The sequence below is a fragment of the Taudactylus pleione genome, unplaced genomic scaffold (assembly GCF_031769625.1).
Source record: "Taudactylus pleione unplaced genomic scaffold, aTauple2 ptg000236l, whole genome shotgun sequence".
Lineage (NCBI taxonomy): Eukaryota > Metazoa > Chordata > Amphibia > Anura > Myobatrachidae > Taudactylus > Taudactylus pleione.
In genome coordinates, this window is record NW_028284638.1 from 706,564 (window position 1) to 726,292 (window position 19,729).

Here is a 19,729-nt window from a genome sequence, read left to right on the forward strand (position 1 = left end):
ATTTATGATATGCTGTGACCTAATAACAGTGTGTATTTACCATTTGCTTCTTCTCAATGAGCATAATTGAAATGTTTTAAGAACCAATGTTGTATAACTATATATATTATATAGCTATAATGTTGTCAGTATTTAGTTTAACTGTTTTATGTGTATACATTGTATAAGTGTTCCGCTACATCAGCTATGTACAATATGTAATTACCTCTGCATTGTATAAAAGTGAAATCAGCAGTGTTTGTACAGTAATGCTTTGGTGAAATAAGGTTTGTTACTATTATCGTTTAGTAAAAGAATCGGAATAACATACACATTATGTATAACATTTTAAAAAGTCTTTGGAAAAAAATCCTTATGCTAAATTGTTACTTGCTTACCCTTTAACTCAGCTAAAACATGTGTATTAGAATGGCAGTAACATTAATGCCTGGGAAACATGAGAATTATCAATTAGAAAGATGGGAAGGAATTATTATATGCAGAACACTATACAGTAAGTCCTAAGGACCAGATCTCTTCACTTCTAATATAGGATCACTCTATTGGAATGTATTGATCATTTTGGATTATGAATAAAGGGGCTCGTGTAGAGTTGGGTGATCATGTTTTTTTTATAATATTTTTATTATTATTGCACAACTTAAACAGAGAATACATTTCTCAATATAACTTATAATTATAACAATTCTATGACATGGTAATATAGAAAAAACTAAAATGTATGTCATACAATAAAAGACAGATTATCCACTTAGTAGTCAGCATCTCAGTAAAGTAATACACAGAACAAAGCGTGAACTATATAGTGACTGCATTGTACAAAAACACTCCTGCACCACAAAATGAGCTTTAAACAATATGATTTACCCTCAGAATGGTGGATGACCTTTCTCAAGTATCTCTGTATTATACCACGTGGTCATAATTACTACTTTACGTATATTTTCTTTAATAGATGGAGATTAAATACTGATATAAGGGAGCCATATCTCAAAAAAAAAATTTGCACTATTTTCAATATCAAGTGAGCTTTCCACCCAGTCCATCTGATAAAGATACACTAATCTCGGTAGCATAAGCGTTAAGGGAATAGAATTAGAATCGATCCACTGTGACAGGATAGTTTTTTTTGCTGTTCCCGCAACTCTAGCTAATAGTAAACGTTTTCCCTTTGATATTCTTGGTTGAGTCGCGGTGGAATAATGGTTCCATAGCGCCCAGGCCATCGATATCTCGAAGCGGATATTTAATATATTATTTATATAAGACTGTACTTCTCTCCAAAATATCTGAACAATCTCACAGAACCACAAGCAATGCACTATGGGCCTGATTCAGACCCACTCGCGAGCGGCTGTCCGCTCGCAAGTGGGTCGATGGTGTGCACTGCGCATGCGCATGACGGAGGGAGCTCCGTCGTGCGCATGCGCGAGACGCTACGAGCGAAGGACTTTCCTTCGCTCGTTGTGTCTGATCAAAGGGGGCGTGCTGTCGATGTTGATTGACAGCACGCCCCCTTTGGTGGGCGTGCCGGGGGCGTGCCTGCCAGACGGAGGCGTTCCCAAGGGAACGCCTACCGTCAGAAGCCGGCCCCACTGACATCACTAGTGATGTCAGAGGGAGTGATTTTGGCTCTGATAGAGCCAAAATCACTCCTGGCCTTGCGGTTGAGAAACTCAACCGCAGGCTTCTGCTCGCACTGGCGATGGTCGCGATGGTCAAGACCATCGCGACCATCATCCTGCACGCTCGTATAGGCTGTGGGTGGTGACCCACAGCTATACGAGCATCCAGGAGGACGCTCCATATTTATGGAGGTGGGCCCTGATTCAGAGCGAGCGCTCTGGTCAGAGCGTCTGGCTCTGAATCAGGGCCTATGTCAGCATTGGGTGTTGAACATTTAAAACAATTAGAGTTATCTGATATTCCTGTTAAATGTCTAAGTTTTGGTGTATAGTACGCTCTGTGCAATATTTTGTAGTGCATCTCAGCATATGAAGAAGATACCAATTGTTTATTCAGTGTAGTACAAGATGTAATGACATATTGAAGCGTTAAATCTGGAAACGTATCCTTCCATTTGGCCAAGCCTGTATCAACTTTAGCAAGATCCAGCCGTCTCCGTACATAATCATAAAGCAATGAAGTAGACCATGGTTTTCCCCTCCCACTCCTCACCACAGCATCCAAAACATTAACTTTATCCAATTGATCAAGATGCGACAATATTTCCAAATATAACGTCTTACTTGAAAATATGCAAACACTGGAAAATGAATATTGGGATAACGCTCTTTAAGTGTAGACAAAGACAATACTGTAGAGCAGTCTTCATCTGAAAATTGGTAAATCATACTAAGTCCCCTGAGATTCCGGGTGTTCATGTTTTATTTATGTAATATACACATTTCTGTAAAGGCATAAAAATGCATACAAAGATGTCCGTATGCAGATTTTATTGTATTACTCCTTATGACAGGAGAGGCAGAACAGGGGAGGGAAGGCGCAGTTGAACATAGGATGTGTGCATTAAGGATGAATGCATGTCATTGCAACTGAGGTACAGATGTGTCCTCTTGCATCTTTGCTACGAACACTGCAAATTGCACCACGCATGGCACGAGGCGTGCGGCCACTAGTGAATACGTGCACTGTGTTCGCACCCGCTAGTACATAGGATTGCATGGTGCGATCACAGTGCACGCTATAGAATGCCGTAGCGTATGCTGCTGCGGGCAATCACATAGCACGATGTGTGCGCACGTTTGTAGTGCGATCGGCAAGGATGTAAGAGGACACATCTGTAGACTAGGACGAAGGTGCATACAGATGTGTCTTAGCCTCCTTGCGTGTTAAAGAGCTCTTCTAGTTGCGCCATGCTGAGGTATGACCCGGTAGCGCAGAGCATCTTTTCGGGCAACTTTTTACCTTCAAAAGCGTCTTATTCACACAGCGATGTGAATAAGATGCACAGGCATTAAAATGATGTCCAGCACTATATTCTATGTGAAATTGCAGCTGGATCTGCATGCGAAACGCTACTTTACAGTGACACAGCCGCTGACACTGTAACGTAGCATTTCACATGCAGATACATGCGACCGAGTCACACTGCTCTCAGGCATTATGTGTAACGCGACTTGTAGCACACGGAGGATAGATGTATGTGGACATATCTGTATACACCTGTCAGGAGCCAAAGGGCTGGTGCAATATACACAATGATGATGATGATTTGCATTATCAAATTGATATTCCATTTGTACTATATCAGGATAGTCACTTTCACTTTAATTATTACAGAGGAAAAAAAAACAGATCTTTGTGTTTAATTTAATTTAATTTAAATTAATTTGTATTTATTCATACGTTATATGATAAAAATGCAACTTTCACATTTATAAATAAATTAGTCTCTTGAGTATAAGTAGTAGTAGTAGTAGTAGTAGTAGTAGTAGTAGTGTCATCATCTCCAGGAAGTATACACACTTATTACTCCTGAGGTTGACCTGGCACATAGCCTAGTGCTATACAGCTGGATTCATTGTAAGATGCGTCTGCATGAACGCGTGCATGCAAATATTTTTTTTCATATGTGCGCCTTTTCCTACTTATGTTTGGGGTGCAAGTGCATGAGCCCCAAAGTGTCTGTTTTATATTATGATGACTTTTCAGATATAACAATATTGTACTGTATATTTGAATTTGGGTTCTTGGTTTTCTTTATTATGGAAGAATATCCATTGTTGTAATTTCCAGAATGTCCACCAGAGTGCACAATAGCTCTGAGAAACTTAACATGTGCCATGATTCACATTCAACAACAAAAAATCAAAATGTTAAATCCTGAGCACAATAATAAATACATATTCCCACCACACCTTCTCTCCCTTACATGAATTGAAGGGTTCTTACTCTGTGTTGAAGGGGTCCCTCAGAAGCAAGGGCTCTTTTAGTAGATGGCCACAGCATGTCATTATGTCCGTCCCGTCTCATGTTTTCTGTTCAGTCTTCACTCTAATATAAGCTGCCAGTGATTAAGCTCCATGAACCAATCAGTATTGCTATAGGACCATTGGGTTGGCATCGCAAAGCTGCATAATAGCAGTATGAGAGATCACCAAAGGTGAAGTAAAGTGAAACAGCACGCATGTTGTTTACTTTGTAAAAAATTTCCACCCATTATATGTAAGCTTAGTATAAGATAGAAATGAAGGCGGTATTTGTGTATGTCTTATATCTAACCTGACGCATCAGAGAACGGATATGTTTCCTGCTGAGCTGTAAGGACTTACCAGCAGAGGGAAACCATCCGGCCATTTCGTAGTCTGTCTGGTCACCTGTATTGTGTTGTTGTTATTCTATGTGCTCATCACCCACTAATGTCACGTTCTTGTCACCTATGTTATACCCATCGTCTGTACTTCCACCTAATCATACAGGGAGCATCTGGCTTAGACGGAAAGCCAGGACCCAGGGTGAGTGTCTTGTGTGTCTGTCCCCTGTTCAGCACTATAGTACACAAAGTTGACAAAAGACAGACATCACACAACTATATTACATGGAGAACCTCATAGGGTCAGGCAAAGAACAGGATGTCTTAATGATACACCACTCAATGTATAAAGTAACTATTGGATGTAAATTACCTGTGGGTCATTCTTATAGCACTTTAATAGTGAGGATGGGCTTCTAGCTGCAATCCTTATCTGCATTTATAAAGTAGGGGAGGAGGAATAGCTATGAATTGCCCATGTGGGTACAAAAATGCAGTTTTTTTCAATGCAACTAATCTACAGCTACAATGAGGGTTAACACGGTATTCATAGAGGAAGTAGAGAACATTTTACAGCACCTTAACATTCTCATTGTCACTTTATGGCTCAGTGTCATAGTCTAAATGGATGAAAAAGTATACACACAAACATATATATAGATTGATATATAGATATACACACAGATATCCACCGGGTAAACACACTTGTAAATCTTTATAATTCCTGTACATACTATAGAAAGAGAAATATTTACTAAGTGGGCTCATTAAATCACGGGACTATTATTTTTAATAAATACAAATCATTCAGTCTCTATTTAGATTAGAAAAGATCTTTTTGGAATGGTCTCAGTCTGCACTTTCCTTTTGTTATTTTGAATCTTCAGCATGAACTCTTCCAGTACAGGCATGTATCTCTCTCTCACTGTCTTGGGTTGCCAAGCTCCAATCACTCTGCGCCCGTTACAGCAGCAACTTCTGGTTTGTGTGCTGAATATTCTGCAATTCTGCTGTCAGTACAGAGAACACAATGTGCAGGAAACTAATTACTCTGGAACAAAGAATTAGTTTATGTTCTGTCAGTTTTCATGTTTTTGTTCCTGTTTTTGTTTTGTGCTCTTGTTTGATGCATTCTGGATTGTGTATTTAACATGATGATTGCCATTGACATGTCATCTCTGCATGATACTCTCTAACAAAAGATTTCTTTGTCAATACATCTTTACATTTCCTGTGTCGCTGCTGAACAGGGAGGGAAAAGATCCACCAATGATACTTTTCTGGCAGATAATTTAATTTAATGATCTGTTTTTGTTCTCTTCTCAGGGCACAGATGGTCCACTTGGTCCTCCTGGTCCTGCAGGTCCGAAAGGGGACAGAGTATGTATCATAAAGCAATTTTTACAAGATGTATTTATTTCATTAGATTATCTATCTATCTATCTATCTATCTATCTATCTATCTATCTATCTATCTGGGCTGGGTATGGGATGCCAACATTCAGGATCCCGGCGTTCAACTATCGATAAGTATCCCAACCCTACCCCAAAATCTAATCCTCCTTCCCTGCAGCCTAAACCTAACCTTCCTCCCCATGGCCTAAACCTAACCACCCCCTAGTGCCTAACCCTAACCCCTAGCGTTAACCCTAACCCTCCTCTTAACCCCAATACTTAACGTCGGGATGCTTGTCCCGGGATTGTGACCGGTGTCCAGATTACGGAACTGGCACTCCAACAGCCAGGATATAAAGTACATCCCATCTATCTATCTATCTATCTATCTATCTATCTATCTATCTATCTATCTATCTATCTATCTATCTATCTATCTCATATCTATCTACTGTATATCTTTCTATCTACCATGCTGTGGTGGTATGGTCATGACCCATCGCAAATACATTGAAAATCACTTTACATACTGCAGGAGATGTGTTTGCACCACCTGCAATGCCCAGGATCATCGACGGGTCAGTCCGAGCCCATTTGCTAGTTGGGGTCCCACATTCCATCACAAGTGTGGGTCACTAATCAAACATAATGTTTTATGACTGTACTGTATTATAACCTTGGTACAGTGTTGTCAATATTTGTCTTGCAGGGTGAAAAAGGAGCTGTTGGTGATCCAGGGCCTAGAGGACCTTATGGTTTACCTGTAAGTCAAAAATATTATACATTAAATATTAGGGTTCCCTGTTCCATTATAGTAAACCAAGATAACCCAACATTGCACTAAATGACAGGACTACAAAACAGATAAACCTTAGACTACAACACAGATATATGAAAAACTTTAGTTCAAATAACATTTTTCAGATTTCTGTATGCATGCTCAGATGGTTTGCATTATGAGGCTCATAATTTTTCAACTAGTTTAATGGACCTACCATATGATGAGTCGCATCAGTCTCCGCTAGTGCCCTCCCCTCCCATAGCCTAACTCTAACCTTCCCTCTAGTGCCCTAACCATCCCCTCCCATACAATGTAAAGACACAGGTATCAATAAGTGCGCTAGAAAGCAGCCGGTTTGAACACAGATGAAAAATATGTCATCACATATCAGCTTATACATACAAATACCAGAATAATCATCCAGTCCACTTGGCGCTTAAATTTAAATCTTCAATGTCAGGTTTTCTAGGTTTAGGTGGCACTCACACTCCGTATTTGAACCACCCAAAAAATAAAGACAAAAATCCACAATAGTGCAGTACGTTGTGATGAATTGTGTCATAAAGATAAGTTTAAAACCGTACCATAATAATTGGTCTACTTATACCAGCAGACAGAATCGCAATCAAATATGTTAATGTGGGCTTCCAAGATGTCACTTTAAACCTCTCTGCGTTTCTCCTCCTCCCAGAATTTACATGGGGAACACAGGGATAAACAGAACTCTGCATAGTGTATTACTTCTTTAATATAGAACACAGTAAAACAATGAAAAGGAAAACAGATTGACTCTCACCATGAGGAAATGTCTACCAGAAATTGTAGACAAACAGAGCATAGGTCACATTAACCAAGGCATCCCCGGAGCTCCTCAGTCCCCCAATGGTTCCAGTCCTAATGTCCTCCAAAACGTCCTTCTCGCCAACACATTTTGATACTGAATGGGTATCTTTTTCAAGGCATTCTGAGGACTCTACCCTATCCCCTACTTATACCGCTAAAACACCTGAATCATCTAATTACAAAGAAAAAAACTATTTCCAGACATGGATCAACTGGCCATCTATTTCCACCATACATCCTATTGTAAATCACCAATCCCTTAAGTCTATTTCAGATCTTCATTTATGGATGAAGGCTATCGTCATGCCACTCCAAATATATGTGTCCTTCTCCCAGGGCTCCCCGTTTGCTGCCAGAAGTCACAGACGCCATTAGCGCTCCATTTGCGTGTCACTGAAACCACTTGTTTATCGGGGCATGTTCTCATTCTGTGTCTAAACAGTGGGCCTGATTCAGAGCCGGACGCTATTTGCGCTCGCTCGTTCAGAAAAAGGGGCCGGCTATTTAAATTGAGCGCTCGCTCTTTGCGGTCTGTTGACGCCTCTATGTCTGAGCGAGCGAACGAAACATGCGCTTGCTATTTTGTAAAGACGCCCCCTGGCTGCTCGCATCCTATGTCATCTCCGCTATTTATTTGATTAATCGAGTACATTGAAAGGCATCTGAACTGCTCGCAGTGCTTGTGGTAGGTTTATCCTACCGCAATCATGCGAACAGTTCAGGCTAAGAAACAACCATGTGACGTGGTCGATGACGCTGCTTTGTTAATTATGCACACCCTTAAAACGCCCGTTTTGACCGTTTGGCACGCCTGCGTTCGGATCACCACTCCCCGTTTTCAAGCACCTTTCCCTGTTACCCACAAACGCCTCATCCTGTCACTCAAATTAGCAGGCACTCGCTATTTTGCAAGCGCTCGATTTCCGACCGCAATGACTGGTTGGCGCATGTGCATTACGACCCATACGTATGCGCAGATGTGCGAACATCGCTCGGAGCGAACGAGCGGCCGCTTACGAGTGGCTCTGAATCAGGCCCTGTGTCTTTACAGAGCGGTGGCCATTTTGGGATAGATCATCCTATGTTGTTAGTGTTGGAGGCCATTTTCTTGCAGTCATGAGAACGGAAATTAACAATAAAACACGCATTAAATAGATGTAAATCCAAAATATAAAAACAGTGCATATAAAAACCATTCGAATAAAACCAATGAAATTAAAAACATGAGCTCACTATAAGAACCATTTAAGCTCGAAATCTTTGTTAAGACCTGAGGGAGCTAAAGTATTAAAATCATAAATCATATTAATTTCATTTTTTGCTAATTTAGTTGCTACACTCCCTCCTCTGACATTTGGAGTTTATTTTCTTAGAGCATAAAAATTTGGAATATGTTTGACATTACCACTGTGTATTTGTTAAAAGTGCTTTGACAGTGTATCACATGCCATACCTCGGACGTTATTTATTGTCTAGAGTGTGAGTGCCACAAATTCTATATTGGTAGAACTAGCAGACCCCTCAAAATTAGATTAGGAGAACATTTGAGGAACATACGGAAGGGTCTGTAAACGCATGCACTGTCAATGCACTTTAAGCAAATACACAGTGGTAATGTCAAACATATTCTAAATTTTTATGCTGTAAGAAAAATCACTCCAAATGTCAGGAGGGTGTGTAGCAACTAAGGCCCTCATTCAGAGCCGTACGCTCTGAGCAGAGCGCACGCTCTGAATGAGGGCTGCCCTCCATAAAAATGGAGCGTCCTCCTGGACGCTCGTATAGCTGTGGGTCACCACCCACAGCCTATACGAGCGTGCAGTTTGATGGCCGCGATGGTCGTGACCATCGCGACCATCGAAACTGCGAGCCGGAGCCTGCGGTTGAGGTTTTCAACCGCAAGCCCCGGAGTGATTTTGGCTCTATCAGAGCCCAAATCACTCCCACTGACATCACTAGTGATGTCAGTGGGCCGGCTTCTGACGGGAGGCGTTCCCGTGGGAACGCCCCCGTCAGGGAGGCACGCCCCCGGCACGCCCACCAAAGGGGGCGTGCTGTCAATCAACATCGACAGCACGCCCCCTTTGATCATACACAACGAGCGAAGGACTTTCCTTCGCTCGTCGCGTCTGGCGCATGCGCACGACGGAGCTCCCTCCGTCGTGCGCATGCTCAGTGCAGACCATCGACCCACTTGCGAGCGGACAGCCGCTTGCGAGTGGGTCTGAATCAGGGCCTAAATTAGCAAACAATTAAATCAATATGATTTATGATTTTAATACTTTAGCTCCCGCAGGTCTTAACATAGATTTCGAGCTTAAATGATTCTTATAGTGAACTCATGTTTTTAATTTCATTGGTTTTATTCGAATGGTTTTTATCTGCACTGTTTTTATATTTTGGTTTTACATCTATTTAATGCGTGTTTCATTGTATATTTCTGTTCTCATGACTGCAAGAAAATGGCCTCCAACACTGACTTCAAACGGGGAGCACGTGGAAGATGGACACAGATATACGGAGTGGCATGACCACAGCCTTCATCCATAAATGAAGATCTGAAATAGACTTCAGGGATTGGTGATTTACAATAGGATGTATGGTGGGAATAGATGGCCAGTTGATCCATGTCTGGAAATAGGTTTTTCTTTGTAATTAGATGATTCAGGTGTTTTTGCGGTATAAGTAGGGGATAGGGTAGAGTCCTCAGAATGCCTTGAAAAAGATACCCATTCAGTATCAAAACGCGTTGGCAAAATAACGTTTTGGAGGACATTAGGACTGGAACCATTGGGGGACTGAGGAGCTCCGGGGACGCCTGGTTAATGTGACCTATGCTCTGTTTGTCTACAATTTCTGGTAGACATTTCCTCATGGTGAGAGTCAATCTGTTTTCCTTTTCATTGTTTTACTGTGTTCTATATTAAAGAAGTAATACACTATGCAGAGTTCTGTTTATCCCTGTGTTCCCCATGTAATTTCTGGGAGGAGGAGAAACGCAGAGAGGTTTAAAGTGACATCTTGGAAGCCCACATTAACATATTTGATTGTGATTCTGTCTGCTGGTATAAGTAGACCAATTATTATGGTACGGTTTTAAACTTATCTTTATGACACAATTCATCACAACGTACTGCACTATTGTGGATTTTTATCTTTATTTTTTGGGTGGTTCAAATACGGAGTGTGAGTGCCACCTAAACCTAGAAAACCTGACATTGTACATCCCTCCCTTACCCTAACCCTCCCCTTAAGACCCTAACCCTCCCCTCCCGTAGCCTAACCCTAACTCTCTTCTATTGCCCTAACCTCCTCTCCCATAGCCTAACCATTACCCTCCCCCTAGTGCCCTAACCCTCCCCTCCCGTAGCCTAAACCTAAACCTCCCCCATAGTGCCCTAACCCTCCCGTAGCCTAACCCTCCCCTTAAGGCCCTTACCCTCTCCTCCCATAGCCTAACCCTAACCCTTCCTAAGGCCCCAACCCTCCCCTCCCGTAGCCTAACCCTCCCCCTAAAGCCCTAACCCTCCCCTTCCGTAGCCTTACCCTTCTCTCCTGTAGCCTAACCTTCCCCTCCCATAGCCTAACCCTCCCCTCTGGCAGCCCTAACCCTCTCCTCCTGTAGCCTAACCTTAGCCCTTTCCCTAAGGCCCTAACCCTAGCCTTCCGTAGCCTAACTTAATGCTCCCCCAAGTACCTTAATCCTTTCCTCCCATAGCCTAACCCTAAACCTTTCCCCTAGTGCCCTAACCCTTCCCTCCCGTAGCCTAACCCTCCCCTTAAGGCCCTCACCCTCTCCTCCCATAGCCTAACTCTAACCCTTCCTAAGGCCCCAACCCTCCCCTCCTGTAGCCTATACCTCCCCCTAAAGCCCTAACCTTCCCCTCCCATAGTCTAACCCTCCCCTCCTGTAGCCTAACCCTCCCCTCCTGTAGCCTAACCCTCCCCTCCCATAGCCTAACCCTCCCCTCCGGCAGCCCTAAGCCTCTGCTCCTGTAGCCTAACCTTAGCCCTCCCCCTAAGGCCCTAACACTCCCCCTAGTTCCCTAACCCTCTGCTCCCATAACCTAACCCTAACCTTCCCCCTAAGGCCCTAACCCTACTCTCCCGTAGCCTAATGCTCCCCCTAGTGCCCTAACCTCCCATCCCATAGCCTAACCCTAACCCTCCCCCTAAGGCCCTAACCCTCCCCTCCCACAACCTAACCCACCCGTCCCATAGCCTAACCCTAACCCTCCACTGCCGATTCGTGCAGAATGTCGACCTTTTTTCATTGCAAACATGTTGATATTCTGCAGATGCCAACATGTTCAAAGTCAACATTTGAACAATGTCAATATCATAACTGTCAACACTGTTCTGATTGTTGACATTCTGAATGTTGACATTGAAAATGTCGACATTATGACTACATCATATTCAGGGCCGGCTCTTGGGGTGTTCGACAAGTGTGGTCGAACAGGGGCGCCACCCCATAGAGGCTGCATCCCTCCCAACATTCTGATTTCAGCGGGACAGCACTGTCTCGCTGTTCCACCCATGCGCCGAAGTGTCCCGCGGGTGGTCTGGTCGGGAGGTTGAGCAACCCTACCGACGCAGCTTTACGGCGGTGCCGGAACCCCGGAGTAGCTGAATGGATGCTGCGCGCATGCATCCGGCATCCATTCAGTGCCGGGAGAGGGCTGGGGAAAGCCAAGCTAGTGACGCAGTGCTGGGCTCGCCCCCAGCCTGTCGTTAAATGGGAGGCGTGCCATGAGGACCCGCCCCCAAATAACATGACTTAGAGGGCGTGGCCTATGGTAATTAGGCCACGTTCCCATTTTCGGGTGCGCGCAAAGAAGCAACTAGAAGGAGCTGGCCCTGATCCCAATAGTATATCCAAAGTAAAATCCTAATTGTAATGCATAGTTGGTAACACACCTGTACTAATCTTCAGTCAGCTAAAAATATTTGGCCCTTTAAAGTGGCCTATTTATCAATAATTGCGGGATATCCACTTAAAACACCTGTTTTATTGGTTCTAAAACCGATAATATTCCCCAAACTGTACTATGGCTGTGTCAGGAAGATGTCTGGTTTTCACTGATCTCTAAACAGCTCTTACTGACATTAAATAAATCACTAAATTTTGCCTACTGTCAGGAAACTTACCCTTCTGCTCCACGGGAGGTTTCTGTCCTTCCTGAGCTCCCCTTAGGACACCCCTTAGGACACCTGTTTGCAGTGGCGTAACTTCATCCCAGCTGCCCGGAGGCAAGTTAAATGTTGTTGCACCCCCCACCCCTCCAAATTAAAATATACCACCCCCCCAGCACCTATGCCAGCCCCAGCTGCCGCCACCCCCCTTTGCAGTTCCTTTTATACAATGCCCGCAGTAGTGGTCCCCCTATGCAGTGCCCTCAGTAGTAGTCCCCCTATGCAGTGCCCGCCTATGTAGTTCCCCCAGTAATGGTCCCCATATGCAGTGCCTCCACTAGTGGCCCCGTACGCAGTACCTCCAGTAGTGGTCCCCCTATGCAGTGCCCCCAGTAGTAAGGCCCCTGATGTACCCCACCAAGTGCTGAAAGCTGCCAGTCTCCCTACAGTTTTACATTGTCACAGAAATGTTCTCAGGAGCACAGTGACACCTACGTTTGTTTATATATTGTCCATTCAAATATCTGCTTACTGCGCCACTGTGCATATGTAACTAGTCTACTTAAGGGAAATGTTTTTTTTAATTAATACTTTCAACAATATTGCAGTATTTAGATGGATGTGAATTCATGAGCAGTGTGTGATCTTTCTCACAGGGTAAAGACGGGGAGCCCGGCCTAGATGTAAGTCGTGACATCTAACATTGTATAAATGAAGCATGGCTCTTTGCACGCTTTATGTACATACCTTGAAACAATTCATTTTCACATTTTATTTTGTTTATTTTGCTTCTCCAAGTTTTGCTTTATTTTTCGCCAAACAGATACAATTAATTGCAGGTCTATATGACAAAATAACTTTGGTCCCTATTTTTACATACTGTAATAGTATAAAATTATTGGCCACTGTATTTAGTTTAGGAACCCTAGCAAGTGAGAAAATGTGCCACTGTTGTATATACGCATGTGACAAGTCCTCATATGCACAGCTAAATTGCACCAGATTGCTGGCAAACACAAATGACCTTCAAATGTGATACAAACATAGCCATACAGGCGCAATACAAATCCTGATTGATGGCAAGTGAGACTTTCAGGTTGTCTATTCAACTGGGAATAATTTACAAAGAGCTGTCACGACCATCAACGGCTCCTACCCTCTTAGATGAGGTTGCCTGTCGCTGCCATTGCTGCCGCTGTAGGTTGGAGGAAAGGAGGAGACAGTAGTCCCAGATAGCCAGGTTCCGGCCCCTCCACAATGGGTCTGGCAGTGGCAAGGACCGGCGCATGCGGTGCTGAGACTGTGTATGCGTAAAACAGCGGCTTCTAGAGACTGAATCGGGTGCAGCCCCTGGAAGCACGGTCTCTGCTAATCACAGCCCACTTTTGCAGTCCCAGGGGAAGAAAACACCTCCCCCTAGGACTGCCTGTCCTGTGTGTGACTGGCAGGTAGCACTACCAATGGGAAGCCACTGCCAGTCACAGTGTAGCAGGTGCAGTCACTAACTGCAACTGGTTCACTGAGATGGTGGATTTTACTGGGCGGGGGCTTCAGCCTTGTAGCTCCTAGGTAAAATCCGCCACTGAATTGTTTCTTTTTGGAACAGAAACTTAAATATATATTTCTGATTCTAAACTCCCTCCAGTGCATCCAATGCATCCAGTCAGGCATGGTCATTTTGTATATTGTTTCAGGGTTTTCCAGGTCCTCGAGGAGAAAAAGGTGACCCAGGAGAAAGGGGAGAAAAGGTGACCATGTAATGTGGCTGATAACGTTGCAAGCTTGTCGCTGAGACCTCTGGACCTTATCATAGGTTCCATAAATCCATTGATTTTCCTGTGTGCCAAATCTAGTGATAGCAGCACTATGAGCTTTGTACTTGGACCTTTCCAGTTAACCAAGTCACTTAGTAATTTCTATTTATTGTCAGACAGGCAGTTACTGTTATCAATAATCCTGACAGGGAACAAACTGTATTTATTAGCAAAAGTATGCTTTAAGTCAATGGTGAATAACAGGAAGCTCTAGAGCCACATATATGCCTCAAATCACAAGCAACGCTCGTTATGAAGGATAAATGTCCTTTTTGTCCCCTTCCTATAATGTCTCAGAGCATACCTGCTGGCTTTCGAAACCTCCCCTCCAGGGAGTTCTCAAGGGCGATTGTGAAGTTTAATTGTGTATTTTAACACAATGTGTTTCGCTACATCAATGCCATGTATCACTAGGGTAGTGGGTGGGTTCTGGTACAGTCCCTTGGTCGCCCTGAAATTTGTAAGTCATCTGGAAATTAACACACTTATTCGGAGCACACATGAAAAGGAGATGAACATGGCCAGGTCCCCTTGGGGCAAGTCCAGCACTTCCAATGCATTGAGCTGAGCCCAGTCCCCTTCTCCTCTCCTAAATACACCCCTTGAATGCTGCAGGCACAAGTAAACAGGACATAACTAACAACATCCCCCCCCCGCGTGACAAGGGGAAGGGTCAATATTTTGTGACAGTCCCATCTTGATTAGGACAGTTATAAGTTTTGCAGCTGTAGATGGTTTTGTTGAAGAACATGCTTCTCTGTTCAACTATGAAATATTTACGGTAAGGAAAGATTGTGGGATAAAGTTTTGCTGTTATCAGTACATGTAACCTTAATAACTTAACATGGAGAATTAACAAACAACGTAAAAGAGAGTACACTTCCACAACAAAGAGAGAATGACAATTTATAGTACAGCACCATCCTACAGTATACAGTATAGCTTCTCAAGTATATATAGCCTGTCAGCTGTAGTTTTACTTCAACAGGTTTTACCAGCTGGACTGGCCATGCATAAGTTAATCCACTGTTTGGGCTCAATGAACACTTGATGCTGATGCTCTGGTTTCATACAGTAGTTTAATCCAAAGTTTCAAAAGGGGATATATGGTCCCCGTGTGGGACTAAGGTACATTTACCATGGCCTTGAAATCAAATTGGAAAGCACAGCTTTAGTAAAACAGACATGCTCAGCTATCATACACCAGTTCAGTTATTCAGTAACACATACCAGCTGATCAGGCATAAGCACTCAGTTTCCTCGCTGAATTAGTTTTCCTGGGGCACCAGCTTTGTGAAACCTGTAGGTGCATGACCACGGAACCTGCGGATTCAGGTTGGTCCTGATGCTCTCATCCCCTGTCTGGGAGACATGTTCGGTTAGTTAATATTTTTAGCCAGCAGAATAACCAGGGACCTATCAGGAGCTAATGCTGAGTTGAACATACACCTGTTTGCAGAGTGTATTTTGCATGTCTTTGCATTGTTCTTCCTCTGGAGCCAAGCATACGCAAGTACGGGCAATGCAGAGTCTTACCCATTTTAGTCACATCTCCACGTGTGGGTTAAGGGACATAACTGGACACAAATGCAAACTTTAACTTCTAGCTAGTATTTATCTAGCAGAGTCCATAAAATGATAGTGAGAAGCTGATTGGTTGCTATGGGCAATTTGTCCACTTTATCTCTTTAGATGGTTTGATGCATTTCCCCCTTAGAAGGCATTGCTGTTTTAGGCAAGAATAAGGCTGTTCACCAAATAGGTGTGTTTGAATATACATGAGCCTGCTCTATGCTTTTACCACTTCCTAAATCACTCAGAATAAGTGTATGAAGTGTCTCCTTACAGGTAACCAGGATGATTTAATTAAAAATAAAACAACACAGATAATTTTGGTGTGGGTTTTTGTTACCATGGTATAATTATACTATGGGAATATCTCATGCGAGGCAGCGTACATGAATCCTTTTCCAGTAATCTTACAGTGCAGGATTGCTTTTGGCACACAGGAAAATATATGTAAATAAATAATATCGCATAGTGTGATAAATATCTAACAATACTAATTAATGCAATGGCTATCTTATTTTATGAAGAACTGTGTTTTATTTTTCTCATTTCACTGCTTTTATCATGCATCATTTTAATATAAATCACCTCATTCACCACTGAACGTTTAATTGTCTTGTTTTATGTCTTCCTTTCCAGAGGTGCATTCCCTTCTCCTTCTACCTATGTACTTTCCAGTAACTTTTACCTCATTTACTTTTTTCCCCTTAAGCTTTCCCTATTCCAAGCTAACAGGTTTATTTAGTAGATAACTGTGAGCTTTCAATCCTGTTCTCTGCACATCATTCTGTGCCTAAACTGCACAGTGGTTGCAAAATAATCCCCCAATCTTTCCTTGACTGCTATCCATTGTTCTACTAATTTTGTGGCTTCCTCCTCCCTTCTTATTTTATTAAATATCAGTAGATAAATAGCAATTTCCACAGCTTATTGATGGGCATGAAGGACATTTACTTATGCTATTTTAGGCTTACGGTTGTTCAATTGCATTACTAGGTGCTGTCATTGTCTCATTCAGAGGTGCAAAACCTGTTGGTTTGGGCACAAGTGGGGTCCTCTGAATTTATGTTTGGGGGTTCCCTGTTAGACACATTATGCAATATGGTCAATTGTAAAATAAACAACTTGGTCTGGGTTTGTAGAAAACTGGTTTCAAACCCATCAAACTGGGCTCAAGCTTAAAAAATGTTAAGCACAGGGGGCCTAAGTAATACCTTTCCTAATTCAGATATAATTCATCACACATGCCACTATAAGAATTATGTCAGGAAAAAAAGAAACAAAACTCTCCCATGGGTGATGTCTACTTTTGTCTACTTCTAAAGTAAATTCCAAAACACAAATATGTATTTAAGACATATGACTGAATGGGTTGGGTACGCGATCCCGGCGCTGACAATGCCGGCGTTCAAAATCCCGGCAGCATAATCCTAACGCATACAGGTAAGTATTCTAACCCTTCTCCTAACCCTAACCCACCTTTCCCGCAGCCTAACCCTCCCCTCCCGCAGCTTAACTTTAACTGCCACCCAGCAGCCTAACCTTAACCATACCCTCCCGTAGCCTAACCCTAACAGACCCCTAGTGCCTAACCCTAACTCTAACCATAACGCTTACCCTAATACTCACAGTCGGGATCGCAGCCACCAGGATTCTGACTGCTGTCGGGATTCAGGCACCGGGATTCTGTCCGCCGGCATTGTCTGCGCCAGGATGGTGATTACAGTACATATCCCTTTGAAGATATTAGTCCTGCTAACATTATTTAATATTGAATATTTGCATAGCACAAAACAGCAGAATCACCTTTCTGTTCATTCTTCCCAACATTGTGAACAATTATATAAAGTTATATAAAAACATTATATCAGTCACAACACCCGGGGAAATGTTCCTTCACATCTCTCATTTGCTGATGATATTTGATACAATTGCTTTTTTTGTTTTACAAACCATTGTGTTCACAGGGGGAAAAGGGAAAGAAAGGCAAAAAGGGGCCAAAAGGGGAGAAAGGAGAACAGGGTGCCCCTGGATTAGATGCACCTTGCCCATTGGTATGTCTCAGAAAGCCGGTTACCATGCAGAAAATCTAATGTGTTGAGAAAAGAGCAAACATTTTAAACTCCCTTAACTGTCTTCCTTCTGAGCATGGCTGAAGCCATATGAAGTGCCTAAGGAATATATGACATTAAGTGCCTCAGTGATGTCACTGGTTCCTAGGGAGCTGATAGGTGGCATCCAGGTGTATATATGAAACAATAGGCTGCCTGCACTGTGTGTAATTGGCAGGTACGCTTTCAATTTCCACAATCCCAGCATTGCTTCAAGGAACCAGTGGAGCTTTGCTTTTTCTGAATATCCATAGGGAAACCTTAATGTTTGCTCTTCTCCTTTGTCTTTCTTCCTTTTGTTTTGGTTTTCTACAGGCGAGTTAACTTCAAAGGTTTATCATTTTTAGTAACATTGCAAGTTAATCTTTACAAACAGGGTTTCCGAGGATTAAAAGGGGAAAAAGGGGAACCAGGCCAGCCAGGCCTGGATGGGCTGGATGCCCCTTGCCAATTGGTACAGTATTTCTGTTTCCTATCCTTCCCTGCATGCAAGTCCTTGCCTTACTTACCAATGCAAACGACACATTGGGAACATTTGCATTGGACAGAATGTGCATGCTATTGCATGAATCAAGTTCATCCTATAAACTGATTAATGCAGAATGTCTTATCCCACTAGTTCTAACCCATCTAAGTGTGTACACTGTCTGTCCTTCTACTGTATTTTTCCTCAGAATGTTTTACAAGCTATCAGACATATGCCTACACAGAGACACATAACCCTGCAGTAAACATGGATAACCGTGATAAACGAGCTTACCATAGCAGCTTGTGACTGTCTGTGGTTTAGGCGAGCCTTTACCTAAAAAGCAAGTAGGTAATCTATATAGTAACGTAATAGCCTGCAGCCCAATCCTTTCTTTATTCACCTTTATAATGGTTTAGACTCCCTGTGAAACTTACGTGACCTTCCCTGTAGTTTTCTTCACAGCTTCTTCTCCTCAACTCAGCATGGTTCTAAGATCCTGCCCATACTAAAATGATACTAGTAATCCCTTTCCTTGTACCAATATGGCAAACATGGTTATTTTATGTTTATAAAGTTTAAACAGAAAAAAAACAATGTAATCCCTACATCCAGGAAGGAATGGTCTAGTCAAAATGACTTTGTAGAATAAGAGTTATAAAGAAATATCTACAATTATTATGTTGTTTACTGGGGAAAAATGAAGCATGCATATTGCACAAACATCTGTTTTATTTGTGTTTACTATGTATATGTCATTTATATCTGGAGAATGCAAACTTCAGCGTAATATCATTTTCAAAGGACCTGCCGTGGCGTGTTCCTCAGTGAAAGGTCCGCACTGAAAATGATATGTAAATAATAAGTCATCTAGTGAGGGAAACAGCCAGATCAAATGTTGCTTAGCTATTTCACAGTACATTGCGAGGTTGTTTGCCAAATGTACTGACTTAGAAATTATTAATATTTAATATTATATATAAAATATCGTAGTGCAAACTCCAGGTAGAAATGGATTTTCAGTTCTAGTCACCAGTTCATAAAATCAGTCAGGTTTGTTCAAACAAGAGATTGCTAAGCTTGACTGCAAGATAAACGTGTGCATATTATATACGCTTTCCATGTGCATGGAGTCAGTAAAGTTGCAAGCTGTATAATGTAATAAGTGCACAATGGTGATCTACACGAGTGTAGGCAATGATTAGCAAAGCATCCTACCACACAAATGAAGTCACTTTATGATATATAATATAACTAGGATCAGCCAGGCAAGCTCAAGAGCACCATTCTTAAAATGAGTGTATTATTATTATTATTATTATTGTTATTATTATGTTT

General features: G+C 42.4%; 1 protein-coding gene across 1 annotated transcript in view; it reads left to right on the top strand.

Moving 5' to 3' along the window:
- COL25A1 (collagen type XXV alpha 1 chain) overlaps positions 1-19,729 on the top strand; it is a 519,499-nt gene that overhangs the window by 490,300 nt on the left and 9,470 nt on the right. The window contains exons 32-36 of the mRNA XM_088479454.1: positions 5,603-5,656; positions 6,381-6,434; positions 13,088-13,114; positions 14,126-14,179; positions 17,782-17,868. Coding sequence (XP_088335580.1) covers positions 5,603-5,656; positions 6,381-6,434; positions 13,088-13,114; positions 14,126-14,179; positions 17,782-17,868 — 276 coding nt within the window. The remainder of the gene's footprint in view (positions 1-5,602; positions 5,657-6,380; positions 6,435-13,087; positions 13,115-14,125; positions 14,180-17,781; positions 17,869-19,729) is intronic.